Source organism: Oculina patagonica, chromosome 8 (assembly GCF_052425735.1).
Source record: "Oculina patagonica isolate OP01 chromosome 8, crgOcupat, whole genome shotgun sequence".
In the NCBI taxonomy this organism is placed as follows: domain Eukaryota; kingdom Metazoa; phylum Cnidaria; class Anthozoa; order Scleractinia; family Oculinidae; genus Oculina; species Oculina patagonica.
Window position 1 is genome coordinate 26,272,455 of NC_135765.1, and position 14,349 is coordinate 26,286,803.

The window sequence follows — 14,349 nt, forward strand, 5'->3', positions numbered from 1 at the left end:
AAGACAGTTTTTACTCAAAATTGAAGTTTAAAACCGGCGCAGCTTATCGTATTTAAATGGCGTGCAAATGATTGCAAAATGCACAAACAACCACAAACTCAACAAACTATCAACTAGAACTTAATTTGTCCATAAACAAAATCAACACTCGCCTTTAGAAGAACTTCGAGGCCTTTAATTCCACTTCTATTCTGTCTTTTCGCATTTACAACAGTTGGTGAGCGGCTATTTCGATTTTGCTGAGCAAATCTTTCATGTGTTCGTTCGTACAACGCTGCAAAATGATTTCGCGCGGAAAGTACACTCGACGATTCATCTCGCAACGGATACCGCCCGCTGTCGAGGGCCGGATTGGAGAATACCGCCCGCTCCCGGAACCAATCAGATCGCAGGATTTGTAGAATACCGCCCGCTCACGAACAAAGAAAAAAATAAACCCACTTTATCAGAAATGTATGTGTAACAGTAAGCCACAACCTACAGTCAACTCTCGTTATAGCGGACACGCTCGGGACTTCGTTTAGTGTCCGTAATAGCGAGAGTCCGTAATAGCGGGGTGTGAGGAAAAAAATGGCGTTAACATAGGTTAAATAGTATGGGCTATGACGAGCTTATCAACAGTCGTGAAAAGACTCAGTAGTCGTTAGGTATGGAGAATGACAATGGTCGAGGGTTTGAGGGTTTGATCTCTCAAAAGGAGTCGTCTGAAAGAAAAGGGCGCAAGCTGAATTGAAAAAGCAAAGTCTGGTGTACAGCTACTGAAGCAATTGATGCAAAAAAAATTATTGCAGAAGACTTCTGAAGTGTGTTTCGACAAATAGTATTTAACACACTGCAATTTTCTGCAATAATGTTATGTGAGAAGTTCATGGTGTCCGCTTTATCGAGAGTCAAAACAATAAAATTGTTCTTTTGGTACCACGAAAGTGTCCGTAATTCCGTAATAGCGAGAGTCCGTAATAGCGGGAGTCATTTCCAGTCAAACCTCTATAACTTTCGCCGGGGATCTGAATTTTGTCCGTAATATCGAGCGTCCGTAATAGCGGGGTGTCCGCAAGGCGAGAGTTGACTGTATTCTGGGTTGATTTTGCTGTAATTTCTGTTAGTTTCTGACCTCGAAGAAAATGGTGAAATCCAAGATGACAAAAACAAAATAGCGACACTAATGACGTCACGTGACGTCATATGCCAACGTAGCCAACAAAACATATGTCATCTTGTAGAGAGTAAGCAACGAGCTTTTTACCCATTGCAAAATAACTTCGCTTCGTCTTAAAAAACAATGTATGCCACGTTGCACAAAAAAGCTAATTCCGTCGCCCTTAAATGATCAAACAAAAGATACTTAACATAAGTGTCATGCAGAGATACTTGGCGCCAAATTTTAGACAGAAGGGTGTAATATTGCAACTGTAGAATTATTTAATCGTACTTTATTATTTCATTATTTAACTTTATCTATTTTATATCTTGTTATTTTTATTTTTTATCTATTTATCTATTTGCTATTTATTTTTTATTCATTTTTATTTTACAAAGCTGTCACCAGTACTCTATCAATTTACAATGGGTTCTCAAAGTACTTAGAAGACTTCTTTGCGAGACGGGTATGTCGGGTTGTCAAATGTTGCTGTTTGCAGTTCCACTTGCTGTTTGTCACTTCTGTATTCATTCCTTTGTCTCTTCCAGAAATAAGAACCAATGACAGCGATAATCAGAATAAATACCACGCATGACAAAGCAATGACCACACACGTCATGAGGTAATTACGTGATTCACCCTGGCCTAGATAACAAGCGTACGAAAAGATAAAACAAAACAAAGCAAAACAAAAAACGTGGAGAAAAGGAGGAACATTTGGTGTCTGAAGAGGTAGAGGAGGTATAGAAAATTGAAAATTCGGCGGAGGGAGGGAGAGGGAGGAAGGTAGGGATAGAAGGAGGGAAGAATGGAGGGAGAGAGGGTGGAAGGTAGGAACTGGAGAAAGAAAGAATGGATGGATTGAATAATGACGATGAAGTTGTGGTGCCCCGTCAAAAATTGTATTTCTCACGCTATTCGTGAGACAGCTGCAAGCCCTTTTTTGAGACAATAGATGGTTTTCAGTGCCACGCCACGAAAAAATAAATCCAAAACTATTGAGTCAAAAAAATCAAGAATATTACAGGTGATAGAAAACTGCTATATAAACTACTTGTCCAAGTTTCAGGTCTGTACGTTATTCCGTACTGGAGTTATCAGTCAAAATGTTTCACGCAAATAAAGTCTTCTCGCGAAACCTCAACTCTCCAGATAGTTAAAAATCGCAGGATGAGGCATTTTTTAAAGAATGATACGTGACAGCCTTCCGGCGGCCATCTTTGATCTCGTGTGGCGTGAAGCTCCGAAATTCAAACTGCTCTAACTTAAAGACGGCGAATGCTATCGAGCTAAATACCTTCAACAAGATATATACAGTAGAACCCCGGTAACTCGAACTCTGAAGGGAAACCAAAAACAGTTCGAGTTAGCGGGGTTTCGAGTTATCGGGGTCGATTGCATATTTAATTTGCCAAGTTAATAATTGATAGTTAATCGATTTTTCAGTACTTCAGTATATGGTACAGTGCAAATTAAACTTATCTTGTCAGAAACTCTAACAAGACCATACATTCTTATGGTAAGAGTGGCAAATGGCTTTCAAAAACGTGATCTGTTCGTTGCTCAAATCAATTTAGTTCGGAATTTAGTTCGAGTTAGCGGGGTTTTCGAGTTATCCGAGTTCGAGTTAACCGAGTAAAAATGACTGAAAAGTGGGGGTCAAATCCAAGGGAAATGGAAGTTCGTTCGAGTTAGCGGGGTTGTTCGAGTTATCCGAGTTCGAGTTACCGGGGTTCTACTGTATTATGTACGTCTAATTGATATTGAAGGAACTCAGGGGTCTTGCGATTCTGGGTGTAGAATTTTGATGACGTCACGTGAAAACCGAGAATAAGTGTTAAGCACTTACTATTTCCTGCTTTTGTTGCATCACTTGCTGCTGAACTCGTCGCTTCATCTCTTAAATCGATCTCATACTCTGCACTGCCAGCACTGTTTGAAGCCTTGCACACGTGCACCCCATAATCCTCTTTGGAACGAGGAGTGATAATAAGGACGTTGTCCATTATGGTGACGTCATTACCAGTCATCGGCTTACCATTTTTGGCCCAGTTGTATCGAACATAACCATTACTCGACATGTAACAAAAAAGGCTGCATGTGGTTCCAAGTTTGCAAATGACTGTTGAAGTCGAAATATTGCGGGGAAATGGAGGTGCGACTGGTTTTCCTGGAAATATTGAGACGTTCATGTTATTGACCGATACCAGCTTAAAGAATATTTTTAATAATAGGCCCTTTACATGGCCCGTTCACGTGCTCAAAATCAGTCATGCGGGCCACAAGTTACGCATTGGGACATCCGAAAGATAAAAATATGAAGCTTGACTAGTGCGAGTGTTTTGCGGCCCGTCATGGCTGATTTGTATCCTGTGACCGGGTCGTGAGAAGGGCCTATTCTGTCGTGTCATCGTGAGAGCTTTATGTGGCCCAAACGCTTATCCTTGTGTAATACTATAAATTTGTAAAATTACACATAATTCAGTCCGAGGACTGCCAAGTGTAATAGTTTTTTAATAAACGATACTTCTTCTTCTACTAACTAATGCAAGTAAGCAGCTGTAGAGCAACATCAGAAGAACTCCATTGTCAGCGAATATCGGTAAAATTCCTCGCCAAAAGTAAAGTCCCCACGTTTTGTTACTAAGTGGTGCCAGGTCTTGCTTAACGTGCATGTGACGAGTGATAACTGTATTTGTAATGTATTTTATATTCAGACCGTGTTGTTTCGAAGTGGAAAGTAAAATTCGCGTAAGACATTTTAAGTCCAGCAGACTATGGTAAGCATTTTTTTGTTTATATCATGTCCATAACGCTCCCTAAACTTTAACGATTGTTTTGGTGGCTGCTAGTCGGATCAAACTCAACAATGCGAAAAACGTTGCGGGGTTCGAATGGGGTACCCTTCACTTCAATAACTTGAATAAAGCGTGACGCTACAGCAAAGTCGCGAAAGGAAATAAACAAAACGTGATGAAATTTTAAAGTTACCATTGTTTCCATTCTCTGTTTCCATCTTCAAAGTCATCTCATACTCCGCGCTGCCAGCACTGTTTGTAGCCTGACACAAATACATCCCAAAATCCTCTTCAACACGAGGAGTCACAATGAGGACGTTGTCCACTATAATGATGTCATCACCAGTTAACGGCTGGCCATTTTTGGTCCAGTTGTATTGAGCGGGTTCGTCACTTGTCAGGTAACAAAACATGCTGCATGTGGTGTTTATTTTGCAAGCAACCGTTGGGGTGGAGATATTTGGGAGAATGTTAGGCATTTCTGGTAATCCTAGGAGTGTTGACAACAAGAAATGTCATTCGTTTTTAGACTAGATTGCAAGTGAAAATGTTGTGTGAAAAAATGTTAAAAATGTTTTGATGAGGGACGAGAAAGGTACTCATCACCTCCTGAATCATTTAATCAATCAATCGATCAGTTGCCAGACAATCAGTCGCTTGTTTGTTTGACTGTCTGACTACCTAGCTCACTGACTGACTGACTGACTGACTCACTGACTCACTGACTGACTGACTGACTGACTGACTGACTGACTGTTTGACTGACTGACTGATTGGCTGACTAACTGACAGACTGACTGGCTGACTGGCTGACTAGCTTACTGACTGATTGGCTGGCTGGCCGGCTGACTGGCTGAAAGTAATTTTGTGTTTTTTTTTGCCGGCTGACTGGCTGACTGGCTGAAAAGCTGAGTGACTGATTGGCTGGCTGACCGGCTGACTGGCTGACTGGCTGAAAAGCTGAGTGACTGATTGGCTGGCTGGCCGGCTGACTGGCTGACTGGCCGGCTACCGACCGACTGATCGACCGACCGACCGAGTGATCGACCGACCGACTAGCTGAGTGAAACTACACATATTACTTGTCCCCATTATTATCACAAGGTTACTCACCAAAGGTGATGGTGTATTGAGCTAGAAAACCGTGGTATGTGTAAAGATAGTCCGAGGTGAATGTGATGTTTAGCAATTGGGATGTGTTTCCTCCCTCAAATGTGACGTCGAATGGCGACCAAGAGCCACTGATCCTTTCTATCACCCGCCCTGAGCTATCAGTCAACTCAAGGAAGTCGTACCTACAAGACGAATGTTTAAGGTCATTTATGTATAAAAGTACTTGGTGCGGCATTTGTGAGGCTGAAGCAACTATTTGAAGCGACAAAAAAATAAAAATCAATAAAAAAAAAATCACACTAAACTGATAAAAAACGAGCAAATAATAGGCAAGCTCAATAAAATGCAATAGCTGCTAAGCGATGAAATACAATAATTTATTAAGTTGGTGTCAAGCGCGAGAAAACAGGTTTGTAGGGTTACCCACTTCCGCCGGTGCAACTTTCAACTCTAAGTTTATACGAAAAGAGATGCCCCACCCAGTAGCCGTATAGAATATAATTAAGGTTAAGAGCAATCTCAGCTACACGATAACTCAAATTAACTTTAATCATTGCCAAGGCTTACCCAAACTCTGTATCGAACACTAGAAAGTGGAGCTTGAGTAAGCCATTAGCGGGAATTTGCAAAGTCCATGTGCAGGTCAAGTTGTCAGAGTAACGCGATGGAAATTCAGGAGTCGAAAATCTTCCTGAAGACTCAATCAACATCTCGCCACATCCTAAAAGAAAATATCGTTTATTAAATATATGTGTTTTATTCTCATTCTTAATAACAACGTATCCACCGAGGAGAGTGAGATCAGATTTTTTAAGGCGCCAGGCGCCACTGGCGGCCGTCATCGATCATGATCCATATTACAAAGTTTAGATCTCACCTCATTAATATACCCAACTCACTAAACATCGCTTTTGTCACATTATTTTATGCTTACATGTACTTCATTAGATACATAAAATAATAAAACAATCCTTACGAAATATCATAACATCCACAAACCGGGAACTTCACACTACTATGTTTGGACTTATTTAAAGTACGCTCCGGGGAAGATGAAGAGGACAATTGAACAGCTTGACTTTCCTACCAAGCAAAGCGACAATCCCCAGCTGCCAACTGCGCTAGTGTATTATTTTAGTAGTCAAGTCGGCATCTGAAGCATCGAGTCTACACGCCACACAACATCAAGACGACCGTCACGTATGTTTAAAGCATTGACTTATCCTGTCATATTAAGCAATTGAACAGCTGAGGAGGTACTGTGACAGGTGCTTACTTGTTCAGTTCATGACGGTAATGTAATTGAATTTTATAGAAAAGTTGAAGTTAATAATTCTTATTGATCTTCAGCCGCCATATTGGTGCCAATTCGCGAGGAACCGATATTACGTGGCTTTTCAATACTAAGGTCCATACATTTGTGTCAAATATTTGACTCTCTTTGACAGAAAACTCAAGAACGGTATACGGCACAGACCTGAGACTCGGACAAGTAAATAATCGATTATTTGACTTTTTTAATCAATGGTTTTGCCTTTGCTTTTATTGTGGCATGACATAATAAACGTCTAACTGATCAGCACTATCACTCACCTTGTTGAGCAGCTGCCTTCAGCAGAAGAAAACCTTCAAATTAAACAGATAACGAAAATATTGTTACTGATTTGCTTTGCAACCAGCAACGCTGAGTCTAATCGTGACATAAACACTTTTTGTTTGTCAGCGCCGAGCAAAAAACGTGTCAAAATATCACTTTAATAACCCGGACACTAATTACTAAATGACTCCGGAAAACTACTTTACCACTCCTGAAAATTATTTTCCCGCATGTGTAGACAAAATTCAATGTAGGATGCCGATTGATATATTCTGTCATGCTATAAGGAAATTTTCGCAAAAGGAGTTTCCAATTGGCCAAAGAGCTGTGCATCGTGCAATTGGAAGAAAGACTTTTTATTTTTCAAGACGCAATTACACTTTAGTATCTATAAAGCACGCCATAAAGGCAATTCATAAACGAATATGAAAGTTAACAGAGCGGAAAAATAAACATATTTTATGCCATCGCGTATATGTTAGCCCTTATCAAGAAATGTTGCACATCTATATCATTTCAGAAGGTGTTTAATAAACACAGCCGAAAGGAAAGCAGAAGATGCATAAAAAACATACTGCATGGATACCACTTCGAAAAACCAAATTGACACAATTTACATTAAGGTGGTAGACTAGAGTTTAACAGGTCCGTTTTGGATGGAAATTTCTTAAAATTAAGAGACGTGGCTGAAGTAAAAACATAACAGGCCAAGATAACTTAAGTTAAGCTTCAGAAAAATTGATGTTTGAGGTGACAATTTTCACACCTCAGGTGACAAACCTCATTTGAATTGCGGGCTCAAAATTACGAAATTTTCGTTTTGCGGCTTTATTTTTGAAAGCTGGTGAAAATGAAATGTAGGACTCTATTCCCATATAGAAAAGGAAAAATCATGCGGGAGCCCGGAGTGGAAAGCCACTTCTTTCCTCAGATATCGAGCTTTAAAGTCAAAAACACGTGCTGATTCTTTACGCGGCACTCACATCTCGAAGAAAACTTCTTTCGCTCCGGGCTCCCGTGAAAAGTATCTTTTACACTATAATAACAAACCACGCGAATTTCATCCAGATACGATAAATCTACAACTTTATTCTTAAAGTACCTTTCAGTGCGGTCTGTGTAGGTCCTTAAATTGTGGTAGTTTCTCGCCGATATCTCATCACAAGATCGTGTTTATCGGGCGCCATTTTGAAATCTTCGTAGAAAACCGCTGTTCGAAGTGTTTGTGGCAACACATGGCCGATTATAGCGCGAAGAATGCCGAAAATCTACGATCTTGTCCGTCCTTTGACGAAGTTCAAGATGGCGGCGTAAACAATTACGTAATGCATAGCAACGATGTGAACTTGAGACCTCGGCTAATGGGCACAGCGGATAATAGGCGTACTGAGTTACTGCGCAAGTCTCCCGTGAAGAATATCATGCTGTGTGGCAAATTCTTGTGTTGTTGTGTAAATGTTATGTCACGAGTCCCAGAAGCGAAAAAACCCACGATTTAACCATAAATGGAGCCAAAATACCAAGGAACCACATAAAGGACATAAGTTAAGTTTATTTCTACCATCAACTTTTAATTCAAGACCTGTAAATTGCTCTGAACGACTGATTCCGGCTTATAGTTGATATTTCACAATGATCGATCGTGTAACACAATGCCGCTTTCTAAATCACGTTCGTCCGATATAATGATCGTTATTCAGCTTCTTTTGTAGAATATATTGCAGACACTTTCACAGGAAAGGTACAGCGGACCTGAACTTACGTCTTCCAAAACGAAGCAAAGCTTTTCAACGGCAAAAGCAGACTCAAATCAACATTTGGTGCGTGTCACTCGCGTGTCACACAATAAATTCAATATGGCGGCGCAAAGTGCCGGCCTAGCGACCGACTTTAGGCTTTAATAATTCCGCACATGAACAGAATGGAGCGCTTATCTCTTGGGATTGTGAATAAATCTATGTTATCTTTCAAATCCTTGAATGTTTTGATATGTTTCATTTTTGAGCCAAACTCTATTCTACCACCTTAAAGTTTGCGAAGCTTGAAAAAAAACGACTGTTCCAATATCTAAAATACAGACTCAATTCCACTGCGTTTGATAAATATCATTGTCCTTACATCGATCCAAGGAGGTCTTCGAGGACTTTTAAGATGGTCTTTTCGTTGCAAATTTCACAAATTTTGCTTGAAATTCGATACGTTTATGTTTGACTACAGCAATTCATGCAAGAAGAGGGCTGATAGGAATCACAGCTTTTTCTTTTTATTACACTAGCATATACGCAGAAGGCGCCAAAGAGATCAATTTTTACAAAACAAGAGAAGTACTGGAGAATGGTGACAGTGGATCACAGACCACGGTCCTGCACTTCATCGATGTAAGATCAGTTTAAAACAGGAACAGTTTCAGGCACTTGTGGATTGAGGGAATTGCCATTACCCTTGTATGTCCAATGCTGTTTTCTCAAATTCATCGATAAAGAAATACAACAGCAATTGCTTACTTAACCATTATATTTAAGATAGTATCTCTTGTATAAATTAGATAACTTTCCTACTTACCCAGTGATGCAATTATCACCACAAGCATCATTTCGTTAGGAAGATATCGAACACTGGACCAGTGTGAAAAGAATATACACGGAAGTATCTAAATAATTTGCATATGAAAAAAACATGGTCGATTCTATAACTAATGATATTCAAAACCCATTATACAAATGACGTATGGAACGAATATTGTTACTTTAATAAACATTTCGGTTCTGCCGTTATTTTAAGAAACAGAATACAAAGCGCAAGGCGAAAGAATTAAAGATAAAATTAAGGTAAGAATTTCATGGTTTAAATAGAATTGGAAGAGACCTCATTTTCCCGGGTTTCAATAAATGTAGTGTCCAGCTAGATATTAGTCGAAAAAAAAGATGCATGTTTTGATCCACTTTGAGAATACTGGATAAATGATCCGGAAAACTACTTAAAAGCACCGGAAAAACACATACGTAGATAAAATTCAGTATAGAAATATCCAAATATTACAACATGTGTGTTTTAAGAAAAAGTTCGAAAAAAGTTCCCAAAGAGAAGTTCAAGTCAGCCAGTCAGTCAGTCATTCAGTCAGTCAGTCAGTCAGTCACGGATTTTACGTGTCAAGTCTTTTACACTAGATGTGCTAATTGGTGCCATTTAATAATGCAAATTAACAGTACTAAAAATACAAAAAGTTAAAAAATATTATATTTGAAGTTTTCAGAATGTTAAATATAAAATTCTAAAATTGAGCTAACCAAGAATATTTTTATTTTTATTTTTTCATTGTTACTTTCTTTTATTGTGGTTATAGTCAAGTTTTAGTACTTAGGGCTCCTGTTGAAAGCAGGGCCGGATGAGTTGTGAGCTCTCTGAATGAACTACCCTGAATAATACATGTATATTTTTCTTATACATATTTTTTTCTAAATAAATGCGTCTATCTATCTAATAATATAAAAAAAAATCATATCACCATTTTTATTTCTTATTCTTAAAATTATTATACAACATTTTCAGAATCTATCACAAGATTGATAAAATTTGTTACTTTTTATCAACCACCGTAATTGACACGAGCAGCAACAAAAAATTCACTTTAATATGAGGAAGTCTTTTTACATATAGTAAAAATAAGGCAGTCAATAATTAACTCTGGCCTTGAGGCAAGCCGTGGGCTAAGTCCTGCTGATAATATCCTGTTTTAAAAACTCGACTTTTTTTATTTTCATTAATTGGCCAGATCAAGATGATGGCTTAACTTAACCTAAATTGTCTAACGAAATTTAACCAGTTTTTCCTCTGGTGAATACCACTATGAAGTCATCAATCTTCAGACTAACTTTTATTACCTATTGCTATCAGTACTTTAACTGCTAAAATAAGTACAAACATTGCTAACTCGTTAGGAAACATGACGTCATCGATGTCTTCATGATTTTTGTAAGTGTAAGAAATCCTTGAAATTTAAAGCTTTTAGGCCTTGAAATAGCATTTATAGACTTCTGTTAAATTAAAATTGCATGGGAATGCTTAGAAACCTTTCCTTCGAAGGAACATTAGCACATATTTGGAGAAATTTTCTTAACGTTTTGGATTTTTTAGAACAACTTTCGAGCAACTTTTTGGAAAATTTCAAGCAACTTGTTGCAATTGACAGCCCTAGGCACCGTTTTCTGCCATTTTCTCCCTCCACCTCACATGGTCAAGACGAACTACGATTTGCAAAATGATTTTTATAACAATATTTGAGCACTTTGCTATGTAAGGAAAACCTAAATAAATTACCTCTTTTACTTAGATAGTTCTTGTTAGCGAGCACCTAATTTGTCCTTATCATGTAAAAATACTATTCGCGGTCAATAAATGTTATCTTCATCGGCCTATCAGGAGCAGCAATTAATCTAAGCTTCATCTTCACAGGGCTGTCGTGGTATTCTAGACGAAATCGCTGTGCCAACTGAAATAATGAGATAAAACCTAGTTAGTTATACATTAATACGGTGGGGAGATTAGTACATAATAATTGGCATTAATTGAATAAGTACTGTTGCAGTAACGACTTTAAGATGAATTAAGTATCTGCGTTTGTTTAAGGTTTACACGGAATTATTTCCAATGGACAAGCTGAACAGATCAAAATAGATTCTCTATATTTCATATAATTTCCCGGCATCTTCTGCATCTTAACTATATTTTGCTTTCTTTTTCTCTCTCTTTTGTTTGCTTAATTACTATTTTTTCGCTAACAATATAAAAGGTTGCGTGATTCACGGTATATCTCTCGTCACAAAATATGCGTCACGATGCAAACACCTGTTTTAAGTGTCATGGTCAGAAAAAATCAAAGAAATCAAAGAAATTTTGGCCACAGTCCAAAAACTCATACTTTGTCAATTTGAAGGCCTAGGTATGTAACTGAAAGATATGAAGTTAGTTTTTCGAAATATTCAATTTTACGGCAGAAAACCACAAATAACGGTAATCGTACCGGAAGCTCAAATTTCACTTCTCGACAATCCGAAATTTCACGCTCTTCAGCTTCTTGCTACCCAGACGTTTCAACCGCTGTAAACCTTTCCTTGCCTTAGTTGCATAGATTGACTCTTCCTTTATTGAAATATAGTTAGTATTTTTATCTCTGATTATTTCTGAGCCAGCTGAGCCTCGATTAAGTAGACACATTTTTCTCATTTAGGAAAAAGGCTAAAATAATCAAAATTCAGTGAGGAAAAAAACTGACCGGTAGTGCTTCAAATCTTCTGATATTTTAGCCAAAGAGAGTCCAGTCGTTGAATTTTAGGTTTATGGTTTCAAAAGTGTAGGATCTAGTAGCAGTTTTGAACAAAGGTCGATCAAAGGTTGACAAAATTACAATTCCGCGGCTTTGAAAAGAACAACTAAAACACGTGACACGAAACACGCAATAGAATAATTTGTATATTTTTTGGGCAAAGACAACACGGTAAAATTAGCTTTGAAGTTTTAAACGTTTGAGACTTTAGAGAAATAGTATTTATCCTAAAGATTGCCTACAATAGAAGAAATACCAAAAATAACAGCACTTGAACTCTCCCTGATGTTCGTCACGCACGAGCGACTTGGAGCCGCGAATGACAAAAATATTTTCCATTGATTCAAAGTAAGTCATATTCTGAAATAAGAAAAATCTATTTTCTTTAAACTTTGCCCACAAATCTGTCTTAACTAAAAAAACGAAACAGCTTTCATTTTCGCAAGTATCGTAAGATATATGTTTTAGGATTTTATTCATTTAGACCACAACCGGCCTATTTTTAGCAATGGCGACAAGTGAAAATCGAGTCACCGCTTCAAAAATCTATGCTCCAACTTTAGAAATTGTCTTAACTCTCCTGGACCAAATTGGACCTTTATCTGTATAAAGCACACAATTTTGATTCGTTTAAAAGAAACTAACAATACGAAATATTTTTGATTTGAAGTCTACTTGGCCATTAACGCCAACGGCTCAAAAAAATGGCACATATGCATTTTCAACGGATCACTGCGCAAAAGTCCAACTACTTCTGCATTACATTTGTTTCCATACCAACTATAAAGAAGTCAAAGAGTATGGAAATGGAAAAATATGTTGTGGTTTCAGCGAGCTTTTAGTGCAACCAGGCGGCAACTTGGCTTATGTTGCGAACATGAAATGAAATGAAACGAATTTAGCATAAACAACACAATATTTCGTAAACATTGTAACCTTACAAAACTTTATATCAGCTCACACCTTAGCAGCTAGCGAGTCAGCAAAAAAAAAATACTGTCGCCTACCTGCAAGCCGGTGAGACAACAAAATTCATTGCCAGTTCGCCCATAAGGCAGTTAGATTCAGGTTAGATTGCGTGACGCAACTTTCAATCAACTGTTCAAGCCGATCTGTTGTGATCGCTTGATTTCTTGGGATGTGTTGCCCGCAACTTTCTTTCATTTGTTTCAGTTATCACAATCATGTGGTATGTTCAATGTTATGTTATGTGTGTTATGTTTACCGTTTGAAACTTTCTGCGGATACTATGGTTGACGAAAACCAGAAAGAAATGTGGAATCCAATAACATGGCCATGGCGGACCTGACAATGAATTTTGTTGTCTCACCGGCTTGCAGGTAGGCGACAGTATTTTTTTTGCTGACTCGCTAGCTGCTAAAGTTTTCGAGTTTTAAATGATGTTTTATTGTGTGAGCTGATATAAAGTTTTGTAAGGTTACAATGTTTACGAAATATTGTGTTGTTTATGCTAAATTCGTTTCGCGTGAGCAACTGCCCGCTGTTGCAATGTAAACAAAACATGTTCGCAACATAAGCCAAGTTGCCGCCTGGTTGCACTAAAAGCTCGCTTAAACCACAACATATTTTTCCATTTCCATACTCTTTGACTTCTTTTTAGTTGGTATGGAAACAAATATAATGCGGAAGTAGTTGGACTTTTGCGCAATGACCCGTTGAAAATGTGCAATTTTTTTGAGCCGTTGGCGTTAATGGCCAAGTACACTTCAAATCAAAAATATTCCGTATTGTTTGTTTCTTTTTAACGAACCAAAATTGCGTGCTTTATACAGATAAAGGTCCAATTTGGTCCAGGAGAGTTAAGACAATTTCTAAAGTTGGAGCATAAATTTTTGAAGCGGTGACTCGACGTTTTTTCCTATTTTCAGTTCTCGCCATTGCTAAAAATAGGCCGGTCGTGGTCTAATTGAATAAAATTCTTAAAAAAATATTTCTAGCGGTATTTGCAAATATGAAAGCTGTTTCGTTTTTTAGTTAAGACAGATTTGTGGGCAAAGTTTAAAGAAAATATATTTTTCTTATTTCAGAATATGACTTACTTTGAATCAATGGAAAATATTTTTGTCATTCGCGGCTCCAAGTCGCTCGTGCGTGACGAACATCAGGGAGAGTTCAAGTGCTGTTATTTTTGGTATTTCTTCTATTGTAGGCAATCTTTAGGATAAATACTATTTCTCTAAAGTCTCAAACGTTTAAAACTTCAAAGCTAATTTTACCGTGTTGTCTTTGCCCAAAAAATATACAAATTTCTCTATTGCGTGTTTCGTGTCACGTGTAATTGGAATTGTAATTGGAATTGTAATTTTGTCGACCTTTGATCGACCTTTGTTCAAAACTGCTACTAGATCCTACACTT

The 14,349-nt window shown here is 38.0% G+C and overlaps 1 protein-coding gene across 2 annotated transcripts; it reads right to left on the minus strand.

The window, feature by feature from the left end:
• Nucleotides 1-1,499: 1,499 nt before the first annotated feature.
• On the minus strand, nucleotides 1,500-9,275 carry LOC144663512 (leucine-rich repeats and immunoglobulin-like domains protein 3). 2 transcript variants are annotated; one of them, XM_078524481.1, is made up of 7 exons: nucleotides 9,212-9,275; nucleotides 6,646-6,678; nucleotides 5,620-5,773; nucleotides 5,053-5,234; nucleotides 4,133-4,429; nucleotides 2,991-3,311; nucleotides 1,500-1,786 (listed from the first exon to the last, which is right to left on the minus strand). In XM_078524481.1, exons 1-7 carry the CDS (start codon nucleotides 9,240-9,242, stop codon nucleotides 1,584-1,586), a joined length of 1,221 nt encoding a protein of 406 aa, XP_078380607.1. In that variant the 5' UTR covers nucleotides 9,243-9,275; the 3' UTR covers nucleotides 1,500-1,583. The 2 variants fall into 2 exon arrangements, with proteins under 2 accessions (XP_078380607.1, XP_078380608.1); XM_078524482.1 differs by lacking the exons at nucleotides 6,646-6,678; nucleotides 9,212-9,275 and adding an exon at nucleotides 6,140-6,214.
• Nucleotides 9,276-14,349: the final 5,074 nt, after the last annotated feature.

Bases quoted from the DNA above. Each gene is read 5' to 3' on its own strand.
- LOC144663512 (XM_078524481.1), bottom strand. From the start codon at position 9,242: ATGATGCTTGTGGTGATAATTGCATCACTGG. The intron at 5,235-5,619 runs GTAAGCCTTGGC...TTCGTCTTGTAG, and splicing joins GTGTTCGATACAGAGTTTGG to GTACGACTTCCTTGAGTTGA. The intron at 1,787-2,990 runs GTAAGTGCTTAA...CTTGTTATCTAG, and splicing joins TGCAACAAAAGCAGGAAATA to GCCAGGGTGAATCACGTAAT.